Source organism: Panthera leo, chromosome A1 (assembly GCF_018350215.1).
Source record: "Panthera leo isolate Ple1 chromosome A1, P.leo_Ple1_pat1.1, whole genome shotgun sequence".
NCBI lineage: Eukaryota > Metazoa > Chordata > Mammalia > Carnivora > Felidae > Panthera > Panthera leo.
In genome coordinates this window covers 196,987,722-197,011,351 of record NC_056679.1, presented here as the reverse complement: position 1 = coordinate 197,011,351, position 23,630 = coordinate 196,987,722, and the positions used below count along the sequence as shown (strand labels likewise).

At 51.9% G+C, this 23,630-nt stretch overlaps 1 protein-coding gene across 5 annotated transcripts in view; it reads left to right on the top strand.

Moving 5' to 3' along the window:
- Window positions 1-18,373, top strand: part of ABLIM3 (actin binding LIM protein family member 3) — a 110,472-nt gene extending 92,099 nt beyond the window's left edge. For 4 of the 5 annotated variants that reach the window (XM_042949678.1, XM_042949658.1, XM_042949641.1 and 1 more), the window contains 11 exons: window positions 208-337; window positions 2,466-2,513; window positions 4,560-4,694; window positions 6,202-6,266; window positions 7,395-7,542; window positions 8,813-8,842; window positions 9,425-9,483; window positions 10,095-10,155; window positions 10,876-10,883; window positions 11,426-11,506; window positions 16,209-18,373. In XM_042949678.1, the coding sequence (XP_042805612.1) occupies window positions 208-337; window positions 2,466-2,513; window positions 4,560-4,694; window positions 6,202-6,266; window positions 7,395-7,542; window positions 8,813-8,842; window positions 9,425-9,483; window positions 10,095-10,155; window positions 10,876-10,883; window positions 11,426-11,506; window positions 16,209-16,322 (879 nt within the window). In that variant the 3' untranslated portion in view covers window positions 16,323-18,373. The remainder of the gene's footprint in view (window positions 1-207; window positions 338-2,465; window positions 2,514-4,559; window positions 4,695-6,201; window positions 6,267-7,394; window positions 7,543-8,812; window positions 8,843-9,424; window positions 9,484-10,094; window positions 10,156-10,875; window positions 10,884-11,425; window positions 11,507-16,208) is intronic. The other variant, XM_042949667.1, reaches the window with a different exon arrangement.
- The last annotated feature ends 5,257 nt before the right edge of the window (window positions 18,374-23,630 follow it).

Below are 23,630 nucleotides of genomic sequence, written 5' to 3'. Positions count from 1 at the left end.
AGTGATGGGTGAAGGCCCCAAAAACTTGTCTCAGGCCATGTGTGTAACCCAGGGAGGGGGCCTCTGTATTCAGAAGGGCAGCACCATGAATTTTGGATCCCCTAGAATCCTAGATTCCATGTCCCTCCCCCATCTGCCTGCCAGACCCTTGAGCCACAGGCCTGCCACATCGCCGGCCTTGCTCACACGGCCCACTTCCTCCCCCAGGACATCTACGAGAGCCTGGACCTCCGACAGAGAAGGGCCTCCAGCCCAGGATACATCGACTCCCCCACCTACAGCCGGCAGGGCATGTCTCCCACCTTTTCCCGCTCGCCTCACCACTACTACCGCTCTGGTAAGGAAGGGGGAAGCCCCCAAAGGGACAAGAAGAGCCGGGGGACAACGCAGTGGCCGGCTCTGTTGCCAGCTGCAGAGACGGCACAGGGCCCCTGCCCCAGATCTCCGTCACAGCACGGCCCTCTGGGGGTCTGTGACCACACCCAGGTGACCAGCTGGGCCATATTGAGATGCCCCTAGCAGGGGGAGAGAAGGGGCTGAGAAGCAACAAGAAGGCGGGTGGTAAGCTGCCAGGAGAGAAGTTGCAGGCATCCCAGCAGCCTTGGCTGGAAGAAGACTCCTTTGCCGTTGGCCTTGGCCTGCCCCATCCAGAGGGTAGAGCCAGAGGACCAGAAACAGGCCCAGCCTTACGCCCTCCAGTCAGGCCATCCACGGCCACCTTGAGGTTAGGGGTGAAGCAGGTGCTTGGACGGAGGAAAGAAGTAATCAAGAGGGGTGGTGGGGAGCTAAGAGGTGCAAAGTCACCTTCCTGATGCTCAGTGGAGTTGATTCTTACAACCTACAAAATCTGACTTCGGGGTGAGGGAATAAAACAAGGTCCAGCCTGTTTGTGCAGACACGGTGCATGAGAGCACAGCCCCTCCCCGCCATCCCTGCTGTCATCACGTCACTGCTGCCTTAACTGCCACCGCGTTAATGCCTGTTCTCTCTGTGCCTCTGTTCTTTCTGGGGACCACTGCCTGCGTGCTCCAGGGCCCGAGAGTGGCCGGAGCTCTCCATACCATAGCCAGTTAGATGTGAGGTCCTCCACTCCAACCTCTTACCAGGCTCCCAAGCACTTTCACATCCCAGGTAGGCTGCCAGCCTGGAATTCCCAGCACGGGTGCATGCTCCATGGGGACGCTGGGCGCCCTGCACCGGCAGCGAAGAGAAGCCGGTTCCTGGGGACCCTCCCTAACCAGCTACCCACACTAACCCACCCTGCAGTCCCGACTCGCCCATGGGCTTTAGGCCACCCACTTGACAGAGCCAGCCTTGATCAAGACCACCACGAAGCAGCTGGAGAAGTGCCTCAAGTGTCTGAGGGCCGTGCCGGGACCCGGCAGTAACCATGCTGGAAGTCCTGGGCTTTGGCATCAAAACTCTTGGGATTGAATCCTGATTCCACCACTTAGAAGCCTGTGAGCTGGGGCCAGTTACTTAGCTTTCCTGAGCCTCTGTTGTTCTCTCTATACAGCCAGGCACTGTTCTGGGCCCTGAGGTTGCAAATGTGCTCAAACCAGCCCAGGTCCTGCCTTCATGGTATTTATATGTGGAAAGAAATTTAGTAAAAGAGTAAACGAGTAAAAGGGTAATTTCAGGTAGATGATATGTGCAGTAAACATAATAAACAGGGCACCGCGGTAGAGTGACTGGGGTGGGGAAAGATGAGAAGGAGCCAGCCATTGAAGATCTCAGGGAAAAAGTCCTGCGCAGAGGGCACGGCAAGTGCAAAGGCCCTGAAACACTGAACTGGCAGCAGGCCAGCATGCCTGGAAGTGGTGAGCGGCGAGGGGAGTGATAGGAGATAAAGCGGAAGGCAGGGGTTCGGTGACCTTGTAGGTCTGACTTAGGGTCTTGCCCAGAGTTCAGCAGAGCTGGGCCTCAACTCTGTCTCCCAACTCTGAGCTCAGGTGTTTACTCCCCACTCGCTTTTCCCCAGGAGCTCATCCTGCTGTTTCATCTGTACCTTTCTCCACTGCCCGGGAAAGGTCCCATCCTGTCTGTTTTTGAGCGAGTGGGAGGGCGATCGTGCTGAAGCATTCTGGGCACTTGTGCGTGGAATGAGGCGTGGCCGCAGGGTGGAGGCAGGGGGCACCTTCCTGCATGGGGTCCTGCTGAGCACGCGCCGCCTCCTGCCTGCATGCCCACCACTGGAGCCCGAGTCCCTTCTTCCGCACCATTAGAATCCATCCATTCCTCTCCCCTCCCTCACCTTTCTTAGAACCTCCCGGGTTGAGGTTGGAAACTGAGTTTTGAAAGAGGACGTCCACCGGGGAAAGGTGGTGCACCCTTGGGAAAGACGCTGACTGTCTTTCGTTCTCAGATCAGCTGACCAACTGCTGTCTCCTTTCCTCCGCTCTCCGTCTTTCTCTCTTTCTCTGTCTCTCCTCTCCCCATTGGTCCCTTCTGGGTCGGCCTGGCAGCTGGAGAAAGTAACATCTACCGGAAACCCCCGATCTACAAACGGCATGGTACGGTCCGTCGGGGAGAGGGCGTGGCCAGGAAAGGGGCGGGGCCACTCACCATCTGTGCAGATGGTCTGCTGTGGCCAGGTGGAGGGACGCACGCAGGGCTGCAGTTCTGTCCTTCTTGTTGGCTATCCCCCAATCACTTGAGGTGATGCTGGGGCGGGGGGGGGGGGGGGGAGTTTGGTGTCATTTCAAAAGAGCAAGGAAGCTCTCGTGTCCCCTAAATGTTTTCCCACCTACTTTCCAACCCCACCACCCTGCTGTCTGGTGTCCTAAATTCCATGGCCAGAGCAACCCTTCTCAAATGCGCTGGGAGCATGCACTCCAAGGCATGGATACTCGAGCAGATGCCCTGGTCCCTCCCTTGCTCTGGACTTTCTTATTAGAAATACTGAGAGTGTGACCTAGGAATCCACACCATAACGAGCTCCATTCATGATTCCTACCTGCACTCCCGTAGAAGTCAGGCATCGCTGAGACCTGTTCCTTCTTGCAAACGCGCTTACTGAGCCTCAGCCGATGAAGCACGCCCTTTGCATTGAGGATGCACAGGGGCAACTGGTACCCTGTATCACCCTCACATGCCCACAGGCTACCTGGGTAACAGAGGGGGCGGGGTACAGAATTGGAGGAAGATGGAAACAGATGGAGGTAGCCCAGGACTGGGATCTGAGCTCACTGAGCTGGTGGAGGGGCGATACAAATGTAAATCATGGCTCTAGGCTGAGACCTGACAATTTCCTCAGTTTCAGAGGGGGCTGGGCTGGGGTCCAGGTGACTCTGAGCGCATGCATATCTATGTGTTGCTGTGGACGACAAGCCGTGCATCCCGAGTGGCCACAGAAACGTACCAACCCTGACAAAGCCAGTTTGTCCAGAACAGGCCCCCGGGGTCTCAAACACCTCGGGACTGTGGGATGTTCCAGCTGGGCTCAACACCAGAGCAGACGTAGGAGGCGTTTGGGGTGGAGGTAGATTGCAGGGATAAGAGGGCACGTGAAAAGGCTGAATGACATCAGTTGAGATGGGAGGGACTGCCCAGGACCCAAGTTCAAGAGAATCTGCAAGCTTTGGAAGCAAGTGGAGCTTCCAAAGCTCCACTTGCACCCTCCCTCCTGCTGGGGGAGGGTGCACAGGCTGGAGCTGGCAAAGGGCTGATCCCAGGACGCTCTGCTGCTCTGACTGCACAGGGCGTGGGATAGTCCTATCGCTTCTTCCTGAGATGATCATGGGGGCTCACTCGTGTCTCCAGTTCTCTCTCCGCCCTAGTCGGTCTCTTGCCAGGCTTTGGGCTGTGCTAAAATCACTGCCCTGGATGGTTTTGTGGCAGCAGTAGGTTTGATGGTCCATGTTGTGGAAGCTTCAAGCCGGATGGCACCTGACCCAGCAAGACCAATTCTGATACTTACAGATGAGGAAACTGAGGCAGAGAGGGGCAAGAGGTGCCCAGTATTACAGCTTAGTTAAGTGGCAGAGCTGGGGCCAGAACCCAGCATTGTTGAACCCTGTCCAGTGCTCTTTCTCTGGGCCATAGAGTCTCCCCAAGCAAGATGTGGCATTTTAGTGGGAGGGGAAATTTGATATGCAGCACGTGGCCCTGGTTGGTGACTCCCACCCTACGTATGGCTCAAATACGAAACAAGGCAGGTTTCTAGAGGCTGAGGAAGGTAGGGACATGGGATCACCTGGGACCTGCTTAATCTTACTTGGAGGAGCCACAGCCTTAGTGTTCTCTTGGGAGCAGCCCTGGGAGTCTGTGAAATGTGGTAGCAGGAGCCCTGGGCAGGCGTCTGGTCCCGTTCTGGTCTACTTGCTGTGTCTGGTCTTCAGTAAGCCCCTTGCCCTCTTTGGTGTTCAGATTCCCAACCGTAACATGAGGGGGCTTGGCCTGAGGGCTCTTCCAGCTCTGATGCTCCATGTCCTAGACCCTGGCCTCAGAGTGACCTCCCTCCCCCAGGCTGGAGCCTGGCCAAGGCAGGAAGAGAGTATATAGTACACTGTTCTAGGACACTCTGCCTCCCTGAAGCTCTCTCCTTGGGTCCTTTGCAGGCGATTTGTCAACAGCAACCAAAAGCAAAACAAGTGAAGACATCAGCCAGGCCTCCAAATATAGTCCAGCCTACTCACCAGACCCCTACTATGCTGCAGAGTCTGAGTACTGGACCTACCATGGGTCCCCCAAAGGTAACGCGCCCCACAGAGGAGCCTGGACCAGAGCCCTGTCACCTGTGCCAGGGACACAGCGGGGCTAGGACGGTTGCCCACTCCTTCACACAATTGTTCATTTATTCATTCGGCAAATGTATGAATGTACATATGTATTGAAGGCCAGCCCTGGGGCCTAATGAGTCACCAGGGAGCAAAATAGACCAGGTTCTTGCCTTTATGGAGGAGACATAGGTCCCCGCTGGAGAGGGAAGTGATGTACGGGAGGTGATACACAGAGGTAGAGGAGCTAGTGGGAGGGGCCATGCAGTCCAGTCTAGAACGTGATGGAACCTTCTCAAAGCAGATACTCAGCTGCCACAGGAAGAGTGGGGAGGAGGTAAGCCAGCAGGGTATAGAAGGACATCTGCAAAGACCCCAGGTGGGAGGGTGTGTTCCACTGGAGGAAAGGAAAGGCTGTCAGCTTAACCTGGAGCCAGAGAGGGAGGGAAGCAGGTGCGGGCTGAGGGACCACATCCCATGGGGCCTTGTGCATTGAGGTAAGGATGTGGGTCTTTATCCTAAACAGTAAGAAACCATTGAGAGTGACAGGATCAAATGTGTGTGTTTAAGAGACCACTTTGGCTGTGGGTTGGAAAATGGTTCGGAAGATAGAAAAGGGAGTTTACCCTGGCAGGGGGTCCTGAAGGCGCCATCCCACCCGGTCAGGCATCTCCAGCTGGGGAGATGGGTCCCCACCCACGAAGCATGGGGGCACATTGTCTTCAAGCTCCATTTTGATTCAGTGCATACCTTTACTGACTGAATGTCCATTCTGAGCAAAGCTTCATGGGAGCTCAGAGATGGGCCCTGCCTTGCCCTCAAAATATTCTCCATTTGGGAAAGGAGATAAGACACAAGCAACTACATCCTAAAGCAGACAGCGATCTTCGAGAGCTACATGTTTTGGGGAGGCATTGGGGGGGGGGCGGGCAGAGGGATCTGAGACCATTGCAACCACAAAAGAATAAACCCAAAAAGAGAAAAAAAAAAACTCCAAATGGCTTAAGCCAAAGCAAAGATTTTCTGGGTCATGAGAGTGAAAGTTTTTGAGGCACAGCTGGATCCAGAGGTGAATGGCCGTCATTGGGGCTGGTCCTGTCCCCGGGGTGGCTCCGTTCTCAGGCCGGGTCTGCCCTTATCATATGGCAGGATGAACTCCAGCAGGTCTAGGCTCTCCCAGGCCTATCCTTGGCAGAAAGAAGGCTTCTCCCTCCCGCCAGCAGCAAGAAAAGTCCCAATGTTGAGGCTCATTGGCTGTGTTTGGGCAGTTGGCTTCACCTGCCCTTCATGGCCAAGAATGGGAAGGGCTGCTGGGCCTTCCCATACAGGAGACCCACACTCCATCGGGGTTACTCGGCTGGAAAGTGGTGGACTGAAAGGAAACCCCTCACCTGTCGAGGCTCTGTGTCCCTCTGGGCCCTCTGCCGGGGGCAGGCTGAGTGGGGAACACACGCGGGAGCTGATCCTAGCTGTCTTTTGTCAGTGCCCCGAGCCAGAAGGTTCTCATCTGGAGGAGAGGAAGACGACTTTGACCGCAGCATGCACAAGGTGAGCAGGCTACCCCCTGGGTGAGATGCCTAGGCGGTATGTTACTGAGGATTTTTTCATTTGACAGGGACAGAAACCGAATTCAAACCCACTTATGGTAAAGAAAAGAGACATACAGCCTTGCATAACCAAAAAAAGTCAAACGGTAGGGGGAGTTTCTGGTATGACTAGATCCAGCCGCTCAACTAATTGCCATAGGAAAGTTGTCTCTCCCTTCTCTTGTGCTGGCTCACGTCTGCGCTGCCCCGGTGCTCAGGCAGGTTATTCTCATGCGCCGCCAGTGGGAATGGAAAGGGGTGCAGCCACCAGGGAAAGGCTGGCAATTCCATTCCTGGGTAATTTACCCAGAAGAAGGGAAACCTGGGACTCGAACAAGCGCACGTGTATGTATCCTCCTAGCCGCACTTTGCACGATAGCCAAAAGGTGGACGCCACCCACATGTCCATCATTGCCCAAATGGATAAGCAAGACGCGGTGTACCCGTCCAATGGGATGTTACTCAGACCCAAAAAGGAATGACGTAATGATACAGGCCACCATGTGGATGAACCTCGAAAACCGTATGTTTAGTGAAAGAAGCCAGTCACAAAAGCCCACACGTTGGATGATCCCGTTTCTAGGAGATGTCCAGAACAGGTCGATGCACAGAGACAGAACGCAGACTCATGAATACCAGGGCCCAGGAGGAGAGGGAAGCAGGGACAGGGTCTTTTTGGGGGGTGATAAACAATGTTCGGAACTAGATAAAGGTGGTTAATTGTGTGTTATGTGAATGTCACCTCTATAACAATTTTTTAAAAAAGAGACGGGTGCCAGTGACAAGAGTCCAAAGGAAGGCCCTCGCTGGCCCAGCTAGAGCCATCTGCCCACATGCCGTTGGCCAGGCCCACTTCCAGTGCCCTCCGCCGGAGACCCCTCCCCATCCCCAGACCACAGCACTGCTTGTGGAAGAGGGACAAAGTCCCAAATGAAGCTGCGGGGTTGCGAGGAGGGGTTGCAGGGTTTGGGGAAGGCAAAAATGACAGAGGTTCACCAGAATCCAGTCACCCACCCTTCTCCCCAAGCCTGCTCCGGCTCAGTGTTCTTTGCCTCCTTCTGACTCCATCTCGCCCCTCCCCCACACCCAGCTCCAGAGTGGAATTGGCCGGCTGATTCTGAAGGAGGAGATGAAGGCCCGGTCCAGCTCCTACGCGGATCCCTGGACCCCACCCCGGAGCTCCACCAGCAGCCGGGAGGCCCTGCACACAGCTGGCTATGACATGTCCCTCAATGGCTGTAAGCACCGCCCTGGAAGTCTGTGGGGGGTGGGGGCACTTCCTTCCAACTCCCTGAATGAATCTTAAACTCCTTATGGCCTTGCTTGGGTCTAGAATACACACTTGGTGAGGTGCTGTCTGGGGCACCAAGTAAGACCATGCTCTGCCCTGAGCGGGCACTTGTTTCTCTGGGGCGTCTGAAGCTGTGACTTTCGGTCAGACTCAGCGCAAAGAGAAATGTCTCCTAATAGCCTGAATGGCTCAACGATATAAGTGACTGCCTCTTGAGGTAGTAAGCCTCCCATCACAGGAAGAAAACAAGAAGAACCTTGGAGCAGGCACTTTGCCCAGAGATCCTCTCATTGTAAATTCCTCCCTGTTCCTGGACCCACACATGCTTCCCTCCCTCCCTTACCCCTGTGGGAGTCAGTCTTGCTGGGAAATCCTATCTCCACTCAATACTTAATGGATAATCCCCTATGCCCGCCACTCGTAAATACATTATCACTCTTGGTCCTCACAAAGACTGGCGATGTCGAGGGATTATTATCACCCACTTTATAGATGAGAGACCTGAGCTTACTGCTTGCCCAAGGCCACTCACAAGCCTGTAAGTGACAGAGCCAAGTGGGGTCGGACCCAAGTCAGAGTGACTCCAAGGCCATAAGCTGTTCCCTCTTTTCCCTGCTGCACCTCGACTTTAGGCGAGACTGAGATGGCGGTGGTGGTGAAGATGATAAAGTCAGTTTTGCTTGGTGCTTTGTATGGTGACAGGCACTGGGCTAATACCTTATGGAATCATCATGTATCATTTATTGTTCACAGTAACCCCATACGGGAGACACTATCCCTCCCCGTTTTACGATGGGAAAACCAAAGCATGATTAAGTAACTTGTAGCAATTAGGTATCGGCCAGTGGCAGAGCCAGGATAAATCGATGTGCCTGTTTCCCTGTTTGACTACCAAGGGGCAGTGTTTTCAGCCTCTGGCTCTGGGTTCTGTGCAGTGCGCCAGAGTTGCTCAAAACGCAGTTCCATCCAGTGGCCTCTGTGCAGCAAATGTCACAGAGCACCCGCTTTGCACCGGGTGCTGGGCGGGGGAGGGGGCGTGCGGGGCAGGTGTAGCGACTGAAAACTGACCAGTGGGAAAAGAGGTGGCGAAGGAGGCCCCTCCTCCCCACCAGCCAGGGTAGCCCAGGAATGGGAGCCATGTCTGTTTGTCCCCATGAACCTTCCACCGTGTCCATCTGCCCCCACAAACACGGCTTTCTGGCTTTTCTTTCTTGCAGCCCCTCGGTCCCACTACCTGGCTGACAGCGGTATGTTCTGCCTGCCCTCCCTTCAGCCTGTCGTGTCTTGTGAGAGCCAGAGCTGGAGGCGGGTCCCCCGGAGCTGTGATGTCCCAACACGATCCCGAACTCAAATAGTCCACCCCACCGTGTTTGTCAGACGTAGGCCTCAGTTTTTGGTTCTGGAACCAAAGTTACCGTGCCCAGTAGCCCCCAGAGAGAAAGGAAGAGCACGCGTCTCTTCTACCCACACGAGAGCCTGCCTGTCTGGGCTCTGAGCCCAACTCCAAATCCAGGGCCTGCGTCCAGAGCCACCGGTGGCCAGGACGCAGGGGTTCGTCACGGGAGGTTCGTACACGTGGGAGGTGTGTGCAGGGTGAGGCCAGAAGACTGTGCACGTGTGCTTCAGGTGACCCTGGAATTCTGCCAGGGGGAGGCATCCCTGAGTCAGCTGCCAGTCTGCAGAGCAGGGGGAGGAGCCGGTGGCCCCTTTCCTTCCCGCTTCCCACAGGGTTGGGGGACAGTATTGGCCATTAGCAGAGGCCAGATAGCCTCAAGGAGAGGGACCCCTGACTTGGGGCTCCTGGTAATTGTTTGGCTGTTTCTTTTCAGACCCCCTCATCTCCAAATCTGCCTCCCTGCCTGCCTACCGAAGAAATGGGCTACACAGGGTAAGAGAGGCCGTGCTGAGACATTGCCCCCAAGATGTTAACAATTCCGGAGCCTAGACATTGGGTCACGGAACAGATATTTATGGAAAGCTTTTTACATACGTCGGGTACTCCTCTGGGTGCTTGGAATACATCAGTGACCCCTGCTCGTTGGAGCTTACATTCGTGTGGAGAGAAACAGAAAGCAAGTAGTAAATAGTATGCAAGTCAAACTATATAGACTGTAGAAGGTAGTGAGTGCTATGGGGGGGAGGGGGGGAGGGAAACAGTGAGCAGGATGAGGGGGATTGGGAGCTTGGGGAGGGAGGGCGGCAATTTGCAATTTTAAATAGAATTGCCAGGACAGATTTCATAGGAAAAGCGGTATTTGAGCAGTGAAAGAAGGCAGGGAATGTAGTTCACCAAGAAATGAATATTTATAGGGTGCCTAACTACGTGCTGCGCCTAGGCACCAGGGATGTGCCAGTGAGGTGGGTCCCCGTGACTTAAGACTGGGGCTTCTCTGAGGCCCTGTCCCATCAGCCCCAGGCCATTTTCTGGAGGTGGGTAATGGCCCCAGGGAGGCAGCAGTGAGCTCGCTCAGGCCAGCCCTCGCTCTGTCTCCCCTGCAGACACCCAGCGCAGACCTCTTCCACTATGACAGCATGAACGCCGTCAACTGGGGCATGCGAGGTGAGTGCCACCCCGTCCTGGGACCCACAGCAGCTTTGGACGCACTGCTCGTAACTGTGTCTTCACCTTCTGCAAAGGATCACTACAGATTCTGGCCCTACGCTGGGCTCTGTCCAAACCCCGAGTTCCCACACTCCCTTTCCCTTCTCACTCCCTCCCTCTTCGCCTCCTCTTCCCTCCTCCTCTCAGGTCCCTGGCCTTGGGTGATCTCCAGGCCATCTGTCCCATCTGGGTTCCCAGAGCCATTGCAGAATGTTGTTGTCCCAGTACTGCTCGGCTAGACTTGCCTGCCAGCCCCGGAGGGAGGGAAACTCTCGGAGCCAAATGCACATTGTTCCCAACGAACATTCCATGAGCTTCATGCTCTCTGCCAGCGATGCTCTCCCGCCAGCCTCCAGCAATTCCTACAAGCAGGCTCAGGCAGGTGGACGAGGCTGCACCAAAACCCGGGAGGCTTCCTCTGGAAGATAGGTGATCTTGCCCATGTGTTTCACAATCTCCTCTTATTTCTGTTCTAATTATCTCAAAAGTCACTTCTTGTTGAAAACCCTGTCTCTGGATCAGCCCAACCCCCATCTCTAGCCATCCTTTACGCTTATACCAGCCTTGATTTGGGCTGAATTCAACAAGGACAGGGTCTCTCAGACAGAGGCCAGTGTAGTGGTGCAAAGCAAAAACCAATGTATTTCCATTTTGTGTGTGTCTCTTTTCTCTCTACAGAGTACAAGGTAAAGGAGATGCGTTGACCCTGGGGGTCTCTGGGACCCTGGGAGCCGCTCCATTGGGGGCCAGCAGGAGGATCACCACATTATCTATTCAGGGAAGGAAACATCGAATAAATAACCTCAAGGGTCCTCTTGAGACCGGCATATCCGGTCCCTCCCTGGCCAGCTTTCCCCAAATCCTGCCCTATGTCTTTTGCCCGCTGAAATCAGACAGTTCCTTGTGGGCCTTGGAGACTTTCTGGAGGCTTGCCAATCACGAGACCTGAGACGTTTACAATTAGGAGGCCTTGTGCCACATTTATGTCAAACACCACCAAGCTTATTCTTAGCAGTATTAGGGGATTCAGGTTTTGCCTTTGGGGAGAAGGTGCCTTGAGGCCATCAGGCAACTCTCCAAGAACAGACCCAGCCCTTCCTCCAGACTTTAACCACGGACCCTTTCTGGGGAGAGGAGGGAGCCCAGACACAACATGCGGCTGAAGGGATAAGCCTACCACCTTCACCTGACCTGGAACCCCACCCCCCACCCTGTCCTTTCTCCTTAGATCTACCCTTATGAACTTCTGCTGGTGACCACAAGAGGAAGAAATCGACTGCCCAAGGATGTGGACCGGACGCGTTTAGAGGTAAGTATAGAAAACTGAGCAGGCGCCTTTGGGTTTGAAGGGATTCCAGAAGTTGCCTGATCTAACCCAGCTCGAGAGGGCAGGCAGAAAATGAAAAGCTTTAAGGTCGCACAGCTTGTTGAAAACGCAGGGATGCCAGCCTGGTTCCTTGAGCCCAGGTCGAAACGCTCTGTGCTGCCTTCCCAATCCGATGAGCATCTGTGGTGCAGAACTTCAGCACGTCTCCCGCTGATGCTTCTGTCGACTTAAGACAAGAGCTAGATTTGGTCCCTGCTCTCAGGGGCCTGCTGACTGGTTGCTAAGAAGAAACACAGCACTGGTTTTCTGCAGGATGGTACAGAAAACCGGTGCTCTGGGTGGGGAGCATGGGGGAGTCAGTGCTGTGTAGAAGGCAAAAGCATAAGGTGGTCTCACGTCAGACTCCGGGTGCAACCCTTACCCTGCCATCATCCCTCAGCAAGACAGCTTGGCCAAGTGACAGCCTCTCCAAACCTTAGTTTTCTCCTCTGTGGAGTGGGGCAATCATGGTGCTCCCCGCAAGGTGCCAGCGGAAGTGAGACACTATACACAGAGCCCTTGGCACAGAGTCTGGCAGTGACCTAGGCGGACGGACTTTGAAGGCGCAGGTTGGATGGGTGGAGAGGGGGGGAGGGAGCATCATGAACAGCGGAACAGCATAAACAAAGCACAGAGGCCAGCCTGAATGTGGCATCGGACTTTCCAGCAGTCTCCTCCACTTGGCTTGGCGTTCCAGTTCCTGGGCCCCGATCCAGGAGCACACTGCCCTTTTCCACTGTGCCTCTCCCTGCCTCTCGCTCTCCTAGAATGCCCTTCCCATCTTGCCAGCCTCCTGACTCCTCAGGGCCCCCCATAGTGATGATGCCCATGTCCCAGAGCCCCCCAGACCTTCCCAGGATGTGTCCCTCACCCCTCCCCCAGCCCCCCCACCCCAGCCCTGTGTCCAGAGTGCAGATCAAGCAGCTCTTCCCCTCTCTTGTATCAGAGCAACGAACTATCTGTTTCCTCTGCCTGACAGAGGCAGTCAGTCCTCTACCATGGGGTTCGGACCAGGGGAAGTACTGGAAAATGTTTGTGGAATTGAATGCTTCTAAGAAAGGAGGTTCAACAGCCCTTGGGATGAGCATATCAACCGCCCTTCAACTGACTGCCGCGGTTTCACCCAGAATAAAGGGTTGGAACGGAGGGGAATGTGAGTAGGCCAGGAAGTTTTGTGAGTCCTTCCAACTCCAGCGTGCTGGGCTAGCAGCCTAGCAATGTGATTATCCCCACTTTTACGAGGGCCTCCTTTACTGTAGCAGTGAGTGGCTGCTGGTGCTGAAGGGGACAGCTCCCACAGCAGCTCAGTGGAGCCAGCATTCAGGGATAGAAATGAGGTTCGGGAACCTGGTTCATCCTGGAGGACCAATTGCCCTCGTACATCCTCCAGGATACCCAGAAGCTCTGATCAAGGAAGCTCACCCTGCCCTAAGAATCAGCCAGGGAGCTTCTTAAAAACAACGATACCACGCCCCAGCCTAGACCAATTCGATCGCAATCTGGGGAAGGAGCTCAGGCATCAGAGAGGCTTCCAGGGATGTCTAACATGGAGCCGGAGCTGAGACCACAGGGCTACAAACACTGCCCGAGTCCCCCTCCGGACTGAAGAGCTCCTCAAGGAGCTCAGAGTGCAGATTGTCATTCCCCCAAAAAATACTTACTGAAAGTCTATTATATAGGCCAGGTCCTGTTCTCAGGGCTTGCAGTATACCAGTGAACAAAACAGGGACCCCTGCCCCCTTGGAGCTGGTGTTCTCGCATGAGGAGACAGACACTAAATGACACAAATAATAAATAAATGATCTGGAACATGGGAAACTAACAGGGCTGAGGGAAGAAGTGAAAGGACAGCGGAGAATTGGGGTTTAGAGGGAGAGGTAAGTTGCAGTGTTAAATAGGGTGGTCAGAGTGATCTCTCTGCAAATGTGACATCTGAACAAAGACCTGAAATAGATGAACCATTTAGTTAACCTTATATGAGGAGGAAGAGCATCCTTGGCAGAGGGAACTTATATGAGGAGGAAGAGCATCCTTGGCAGAGGGAACAGCCACTGCCAAGGCCCTCACAGGTGAAGAAAGCAGGTGGTGAGTGTGGCTGGGTCACATGAGCACAGGGAAGAGGATGAGGCAGAAATGAAACCAAGTGAAATGAGGACCAGACCCCCCCACTATGTGACAAACACATGAAGAGATTGTTGCAGGAGTGAGGGTGACCAGCATTTGGGTCCTTCCCGTGTGCAGACCTCTGTCCATGACCTGTGCTTTCTCATTCCCCTTACTGTATCCAGGAGGTGGGCACTAGGATGCTCCCACTTTCCAGAAGAGGAAATCAAGGCTCAGTGGGGTGACGTAACTTGTCCAAGGTCACGCAGTCATGTCTGCCCGGCTCTAAAGCCTATGCCCTTAACCTTCACGCTTTAAAGTCTGTGGAGAATGTCACAGGGACAGGGCTGGCATTAGGTGCTCTGAGAACTGGCAAAAAAAAAAAAAAAGAAAGGGGGCAGCAGCTGGTCCTTCACAGAGGGGGAGCGGGAGAGCCTCAGTCTCCTCCGGCATGTTCTCAAGTTGAGTCTGCCATCCCTTTACATGGAAACTCATAAAAAAGATTTGGGGGCACAGCAGAGAAGATGAACTAGGGAACCAACCATAGCCATCACCCTCCACAAAAACAACAACAACAACAAAACAGATGGAGGTTAAATTACAGTTCCCTTAAGTGTTGACTGTGGAAGGAACTGAGGAGAAATCCCTCACATCCATATCATTTCTCAGCACTGACTTGAGTGTGGGTGGGACAACTATGGACAAGTCAACAGCATGGACAAAAGAAAGCACTGTCTGGCCCCACAGAGACTGAAGGGACCTAAGAACCACATGTGATTTGTGGATGCCGTTGGCCCCTTTGTTCAAAGAGACAAACTACAACAAGAAGACATTGTTGAGACAATTTTGGGCATCTTCTTATGGACAGGTATTACGTGATTGTGAGGAAGTACTGTGAACTGTTTTTAGGAAAGAAGATGTCCGGTAGGCTTTGAGATGTTTTGAGATCTCTAGGGGAGATACGTGTTGCAGCACATAGGAATGAACTGACACAGTGTCTAAGATGTGCTTTAAATACTTCAGAAAAAAAAAAAAGATGAAGCAAACCTAACAAACCCTTGATAACTGTTGAATCTGGCTGATGGGCATAGATGTACGCATTGTGTGATTTCCTCCCTTTTGAGTATTTTTGAAATTTTTCCATAATAGAAAGGATTACTTATGAATTTGTGATGGGGTTGCCCAAGGGGGCAACATCGTGCACTGTGTTTGGAATCGGAAAGCCTAGCCTTCGGTCTCCGCTCTGCTGCTTACCCCGGCCTCCCTCCCACCTGCCCTCCCTCCCTTTCGGCCGAGTTAGTCATTTTAACTGTTTGACTTTTGGTTTTCTCATCTTTCAACTGGATAGAAATAATTTCTGTTCTTCAGAGTTGTTGGAAGGATTCAGTGAGAAAAATGGGGGCGATCATGCAGTGATGCGTATTGGGCATAACAGAAATGCAATGCAAGGGGTTGCTGGGGTTGTTAAATATTGTTACATACTGAAACATCAGCTCAGAGTCACCAGCAAACAATATTATCTATCAAAAATATCAAAATTACCTTTGCCTCAAGATCTGGAAATGTGGCCAAAATATTAGTTCACATAGGCGGGGAATTGGCTAATTACTGCGTGGCTGTATACAGAATTCTTGGTGAATCTCCTTCAGTCTTCAGTTAGCTAACATCATGGCGACCGACAGGGCATCTCAGTGATTCCATTAAGTTTTCAGGCAGGATATGTGCCAGATATTTCTCTCTTCAAACATAATGCTAAATTTTATTTTGAAAAAGTTCAGGCCTCCAGAAAAGTTGCAAGAAGAGTAAAATGAACATCCTTCTACCTTTCACCTAAATGCAGGAATTGTTAACATGTTGCCACATTTCAGGTGCCATATATCTCTAACTCTGAAAGCTTTTGACAACGTATCGACTTTCCAGGCTGCTTGGAAGGGCAAGAGGTCAGGGAGGCAGAAAGGAGGGGGGAAACCGGCTAAGGAATGCAGAACCGTGTTTCATTATGTGACCTATTTCTTTTCATATAAGACAGATACGAAAGGACAATTCGGTGGGTGGAGAAATAGGAACAGCAGTTTTTTTTCATTGGCCTGAGGGACAGCCTTCCGGATCATCTGTAAAAATATTAATAAGAGGAAGTGCACCCTAAAATCTTGGATATGCCCCCTTTTACTCCCAAAGGAAGGAGGAATAGCGTTCATCCATACACCCCCTGGGGCACAGAATGCAGGCAGCAGGATGCGGGCGGGTGGGGTCCGCCACGAAGCATGGAGAGGAGGCACTTAGGTGAAGTATAGAATCCCCACTGAGTCTTGGGCAGGGGAGGCCTCCCCAGACCAGCTACAGAAGCCCCTCTGAGGAAGCATTCATGCACACGGTCTGCCATTTGACATCTACGCAGCCCACACCCCTGTGGGTCACACACTGCGCCAAGCACAGCACGCCCAGAGGATACACACAGGGTCCGCTTCTGCCTGCACCTGCCCCCAGCCTCCACCTCACATCCTCAAGCGTTCCCTCTCTGTCCCCTCCCACCTTATTTCAGCGCCACCTGTCCCAGGAGGAGTTCTACCAGGTCTTCGGCATGACCATCTCTGAGTTTGACCGGCTGGCCCTCTGGAAGAGGAATGAACTGAAGAAGCAAGCCCGGCTGTTCTAGGCAGAGGCTCTATAAATATATATGCATTTATATAAAGATATATGTAAAATCTCTATACTGAAGCTCGGTATAATCCTCTCTTGTGTAATGGGACACACTGCCTGCCATGAGACTTGCTTTTCTGTACTGTCAGGCAAGCCCACATCATCGAGATATTTTTATGCTCCTTACTCTCTCTTTTCTAAGTGCTCTGGGGTTTGGGAAGGGATTTGAGGGGACTCCCATCCTTTTGCTGGGGATCCTTTTTATACTGAAACATCTGTCCCTAACCTGAGTCCCCCAAGGTCCAACTCTCTTTCCTAAGGAGGTGCCTGAAGAAGTCTCTCTTCTCTCTGCTTCTCGGCTCTTGCCCCAGTCTCCAGGGTGGATGCTGACCATGGAGTTTTCACACCTTATTGGCCCCAGAGGGGCCTCCCATGGGAGGAGCCACAGCGATCTCCCTAAGTCCCTGAGCGCCTTTGAGAGCCCGTGCAGAATTTTCTCCACCTCTCCAATTAAGAGTTCGGTGCTCTCTGGGGGTGATGCGCTTGGCAGTGTGGGCCTCGGATCTACTCGATACAGCAGCAAACAGAAGTGGATAGGGCCTTGGCCTCTCTGCAGCTCCTCAGTCCTCCTCCTTCTGTCCTTGATCCTAACCTCTCCCTTGTCCAAGTCTCACGGTAGGGGAAGAAAAGGCATTTCCCTTCCCTCTGCCACTTGCAACTGGCCCCTTTGCCTGGCCCTGACGCAGAGACGAGGGAAGACGCGGGAGCTGGAAGCAGGAGCCACAGCAGGGCACCTGTTAGAATTGGAGCTGCAGGACCTCTTGGGACCCTCCTCTCACCCCCACTGTTCCCAGCACCTCCTGACCCTTCCCCCCTTTGGAAGAGAGGCCCAGTACTGCAGCCTGTATTCTTTGGCCTTACTACAATCAATGTGCCTGACAACTCAACACACCACAGGGCTAACGTTCCCATCATAGCTCCAACAGTACAACTAGACAGACAACCTCTAATACCCCTGTAAACATCAGACAGGCCATGTCCCAGAGAGAGCTTCCTGGTCTACCCCTGCTGGTCCCTAGGCTAAAAGGGCAACCAAACCAGCCCCCCACCAGTCATCGGCTCCCACTGCAAGATTGGCCATGTTTCATTGGGGAAACCTTTGGAAGAATGGCTGCTTATAGAATTCCAGAATGAAGCATTGGCCAACACTGTTCACGATCACCCTGGATTATTTCCCCAGTGGCTGCCTTCCCTGCCCCCTTGCCTTCCTGAACAGGAGTAAAAGCTTAACTTTAGCTTCTCTCCTCTCCTCCCTTCCCCAAACCTTTGACCCCAAGTTGGTGATGTTTGGTGGGTCTGTTCCTTCTTGGAGATGCCTTGATTTAGATCACTCTGAGGTCATGGAGGAAAGACGAAGAAGTGAGAATAACCATTATCACTGTCAAGAGGCTGGTGACGTGACGTGGCAAATATAGAACTGACTTCAGTCCAGCAAACCCTCACTGAGCACCTGCTGATGCTGAGCACCTGCTGTCTACAGAGCACGGAATAAGGGAAGGAGATGGGAACACCAAGATGAGCAACACGGGATCTGGGCCGGGGTGGGGGGCATGCCTACTAACAATGGGTGTCGTCAGGCATGAACTCAAACGTGACGGTTGTAAGGCGGGAAGTGATGGGAGATGGCACGAGAGCATGTTTGTAGCATTCCTGAAAAGGTAGATGCAGTTGGTGGAGACCAAGGAACGCTTTCTGGAAGAGATCGCATTTGAGCAAAGTTCAGGAAGGATCTTTGTAAACTGAGAAGAGACTATGACTTGAAAGGGTGATGGGATGAGGGGCCAAAAAGAGGTCTAACATACTCTCATTTAAAACATCAACCCTCTCTGCAATTCTCTTTTTGGCCAGTGTATTTCAACTGTCCTGACCCTTTAGAAATGTCCCCAGCCAGACACAATCATTGAAACTGCCTCATTATCACTGGTTGAGAACTTGGCGAGATTGAAGGGCTTTTGTTATTGTTGTTGGGTTTTTCTGTTTCCCATAAAAGCACATAATTTCAACCCAGACCTGTGTCCTTCTGTTGTTTCCAGTGTGAGTGGAAATGTGTGAAATGGGAAGAGACCGATCGTGCACATGTTCCAAAATAAAAGTGTCTAGAGAGAAGCTCTCCCTTGGCCTCAGTTTCTCCTTCTGTACATTAAAATTTGACAACGTAAGCATCGCCCAGATTGTTTCCTGCAGAATGTGGGGTCCTGCAAGATGGCACAAGATGTTCCAACAAATACAGGTCCGTGATCCAAAAAATAATGATAATGACAATAGTTCGTTAGTAAGTACCTACAGTGTGCCAGTCTCGATGCCTCATATATGCCTCATGTCATGTCAGTCAGCCTCTGTAACAACCCAGGAGGGAGGAAATAATAATTATTTCCATCTCACAGATGAGGAAGCAGCTTTCAAGAGGACACATGATTACCCTGATGGAGCCAGGAGCCAAGTCCAGCCTTTTGGGGCTTAGACCAGCTTAGCCGTGCTTAGCAGTCAGGATGTTTTCTGCCACAAGTAAGGAGCGCCTTCTGAAGAGTGACTTAATGAGAGTGCATATTGCCCTGCACGGCAGGAAATCAGTTTAGCAGTCTGACGATGCCATCAGGGGCCCAGGTTCTTTTCATCTGTCCATTCCACCCTCCTCGGTACAGTGGCTTTTGTCCCCAGATGTGACCCCTCATGTTTACAAAAGGCTGCTGTGGCTCCAGGCATCGTGTCTTCATACGACCACATCAAAAAACAGGAAAGAAATTTCTCTTGATGTGTCTCTTTTGATCAGAAAGCTATCCCAGGAGTCCTCAGGAGACTTCTCAGGTCCCATTGGCAGGACTAAGGAACAGGTCCATGGCCTTGCTGCACAGAAGGCTGGGAAGTCATGTATTGGGCCTTTTGAGACTTGATAGTGGGTGGCAGGCGCTATGCCGAGAAAGAAGAGAGATGGGGGAGACAAGGAAGGGCCTCTAGGCAAGTGAATCACGGTGTCCCTGCCACAGCCACTGTCCCTCGCCTTAGGGACTCAGAAGGCACCTTGCCAAAAGTCCCTCAGAGCCCTGCAGTACCTTTGTTTAATCCAGCGTGTCATGAGCTAATTTGACATAACTCTGTTTAAGAAATGTTAGACTCACTGGGGCGCCTGGGTGGCGCAGTCGGTTAAGCGTCCGACTTCAGCCAGGTCACGATCTCGCGGTCCGTGAGTTCGAGCCCCGCGTCAGGCTCTGGGCTGATGGCTCGGAGCCTGGAGCCTGTTTCCGATTCTGTGTCTCCCTCTCTCTCTGCCCCTCCCCCGTTCATGCTCTGTCTCTCTCTGTCCCAAAAATAAATAAAAAATGTTGAAAAAAAAATTAAAAAAAAAAGAAATGTTAGACTCACTGTTATTTCCACTGTATTTCCTATTCCTGTCCTAAGGGAAACACTTCTTTCATATTTGACATCTCTCAAGATGAGATGTGGCTTCAAAGTATCTCCTTTCCTGACCTCTCATCCTATGATTCTTCTAAGTATCATGCCCACCACAGCCCCTTCAGACAGGTGACTCAAATGTGCAAAAGGATGCTGAAGAATGACCCTTTGCTCCCCGCCTACACACACGCCCAGCAAATGCTTACTGAGCATCTGCTGGGAGGCAAGAGCACTTAAGACTCAACAGTGTGTAAGGCAGTATGGACTGTCATATAGCTCTGGTCTAGAGGAGGGGACAGACTGTACATAAGTAACAGAGAAATATGGCACACAGAGATGGCTACTGCACAACAAGTAGAGTACTGGAGAGAGAGGCAGAGAGGAACTCACTTCACGGACTCGCTGAAGGATGAAAACGAAGGAGCCAAGGGAAAAAGAGAGGTGGGAGTGTTCCCGAGCACCGAGGATAGCATGAGCAAAGGCACTGTGGTCGGTGAGAGTTTGGTGTATTTGAGGAAGTAAATGTTCCAGTGAAGACAGAGAGGTATGAATGAAGGGGAGAATGAATTTAGAAGAGGTGGGAAGGCAGGCAGGGGCGAGAACACACAGGGAGACAGAAAGGATGCCTCTCATTCATTCAGGCTTTGTGGAGACTGTCTGTGGCTTGCACTGTGGTTATTAACTGACGAGATGCAGGGAAAATCACTCTAAGTCTTGTTACTTGGAGTGTGGTCCCCAACCCCAGCACCGGAGTCACCTTGGGAGCATGTGAGAGGTGCAGAATGGCAGGCTGCACCCTCGACCTACTCAATACACATCTGTATTTTAATAAGACTGCCAGGTGATTCACACACATGGTGAGGGTTTTATGGACAAATGCAACACATTTGTGCCAGACTTTCTGAAGTTCTAGAAGGAAACCTTTTCCCCATGCACATGACCTTTTTGAACACTGGGGGGCAACCTTACATTAGTAAAGCAGAACTTAAGGAAGGGGTGGGGGGGGGGGCACAGAAATCGCAAAACGTGAGAGTTAAAGTCAATACAATGGCCGCATTTTGCAGCCACAGGAACGGGCCCACCGAGCATCTAAGCAGATCAGGACAAGCAGCCAGCTCACCTTCACAGGCACCTGGAACAGAAACATGGGCCTGGCTGCGGAAGGTGTCAGCGGCTGCAGCCGGCCACTGAACAGAGCCAAACGTGGAGGAGAAGGGCTTGAAATTCAAGGAGGGAAAAGCTCTGCTAAAATTCGTAGTAATTCACATCCCGTAACTGTGCCAGCTCCGGTAATACCCCGCGTGGAATTAGGTTTTAAATGCTTCATTTTGCATCAGACTTCAAGTTGCTAAAAGTCTTGACCACACAATGATAAACACCTGCTGATATACACAGCCATGAGCTGCTATCAAGCCACTCAAAAGCCCTGGAGTGAGGCTAAATAAATAAAATTCAGAAGCTGTGAAGACGAGGGCCAGCCTCTCATTACCACCCAGGAGCCCCCTTGCCTCCTTACCTGGGCTGGTCCAAGGTGATTGGCACAGGAGCACAGGCAAGAGAAACCAAAGGCCTGCAGCCACACACACACACGCACACACACACACACACACACACACTCAGAGTTAGTCCTCAGGGCAAATTAGGGCCATGTGTGCAGATGAATCAGGTCACAAAGTAAGGTAACATCTATGCCCATGACCAAAAGTGTTTCCCAAATTTCAGTCACTCAAACACAACCTTCTTGAGTTCCATCAGATTCTTTATTTACTTACTGCTATTTACGTGGTATGTTTCTTTCAAGGACTCATTCCTGACATTTCTATTTTAAGCACTCTCGGTGAAAGTATGGATGCCTAAGGACCAGTTATTGGCTTTTCATACAGATTCAAATACTTTCATAACTCTTCAAATATGTTGGTGTGTGTAATATCTAAACCTGGGCCACATTACCCTCTTGCACTGCTGGTGGGAATGCAAACTGGTGTGGCCGCTCTGGAAAACAGTGTGGAGGTTCCTCAAAAAATTAAAAATAGATCTACCCTATGACCCAGCAATAGCACTGCTGGGAATTCACCCAAGGGATTCAGGAGTGCTGATGCATAGGGGCACCTGCACCCCAAAGTTTACAGCAGCGCTTTCAACAATAGCCAAATTATGGAAAGAGCCTAAATGTCCATCAACTGATGAATGGATGAAGAAGATGTGGCTTATGTATACAATGGAATACTACTTGGCAATGAGAATGAATGAAATCCTGCCATTTGCAGTAACGTGGATGGAACTGGAGGGTATGATCCTAAAGTGATAGAAGTCAGTCAGAGAAAGACAGATGTATCTTTTCACCCATAGGTGGAATTTGAGAAACTTAACAGAAGACCATGGGGGAAGGGACGGGTAAAAAATAGAAAGGGAGGCAAAATATAAAAGAGTCTTTTTTTAAATTTTTTAAAAATCTTTATTTATTTTTGAGAGAAAGACAGAGTGTGAGCAGGAGAGGAGCAGAGAGAGGGAGACACAGAATCCGAAGCAGGCTCCGGGCCCTGAGCTGTCAACACAGAGCCCCATGCGGGGCTCGAACTCATGAACCGTGAGATCATGACCTGAGCCGAAGTCGGATGCTCAACTGACTAAGCCACCCAGGCGCCCCAAAACATAAAAGACTCTTAAATACAGAGAACAAACTGAGGTCTGATGACGGGGGCGGGGAGGGAAAATGGGTGATGGGCATTGAAGAGGGTGTTTGTCGAGATGAACACTGGGTGTTGTATGTAAGTGATGAACCATGGGACCCTATCCCAAAGCCAAGAGCACACTGTAATAGCCAACTTGACAATAAATTATATTCAATTTTTTTAATTAAAAAAATTTTTAAATAATTATAAATAAATAAATAAATAAATAAATAAATAAATAAATAAATCCGTCCCACATTGCCACCAGGAGTCTGAATTCCACACTTTAGGAAGCACTGCTCTGTTTGACAGAAGAGGGAGGGGAGAAGGAGACGTGTGTTCCCTCAGTTTCTTCATGAAGAGTGGTCTCTGAGGAGCCAAGGGGAAAGCAACCAGAAGACTCTGCAGAGAGAAGCAAACACAGGCTTCTTTGACAATCGAGCAGGGCCTGACCAGCCCCTGCCCACCTCAGAGAGCCAAGACCCTCATGTACCGCTGGCTGGTTCCCAGGTGTGTGCCAACGGGAAGTTCCCAGACCTTGGACGGTTTTCGTTGGATACAGTCCCTCCCGCTGCGGCCCCAGGTTGTGTAGCCTTTGGGCTCACAGGTGCCGTCATGAGCTGCAGCAGGGACATTACAGCACGAGGACTAGACTCAGCCTCCCTCGGTGCAAATCCTAGCCTCACCATTTACCAAGCATGGGTTCTGGGCCGAATCGTGTCCCCGCAAATTCAGATGTTGAAGCCCTTATCCCCAGTACCTCAGAATGTGTCTGTTTTGGGAAGGAGGGCCTTTAAATGAAGCCATTAAGGTGGGTCCTACTCCAAGTAGACTGGTGTCCTTATATGAAGAGGAGATTGAGACACACAGAGACCCCAGGGATGCAGGGGCCAGAGGAAAGGCCATGTGAAGAGGCAACAGGAGGGTGGCCTCTGAGGAAACCAACTCTGATGGCACTTTGAGCTTGGACTTCAGTGTCCACAATCGTGAGAAAGTAAATTTCCATCGTTTGAGTCCCCCAGTCTGTGGTATTTTGTGAAGACAGCTTTAGCACACTAATATACCATGTGGAACTGGCTTGTAAAATAGGAACGATGACACTTCTTTCACAGGGTGGTAAGGTCGGAATGCCATACTTCAGGTACAGTAGCTGGCTGCAGGGGAGGTGTGCATTTGACCGCTGGGCATCTCCCGCATTCCTA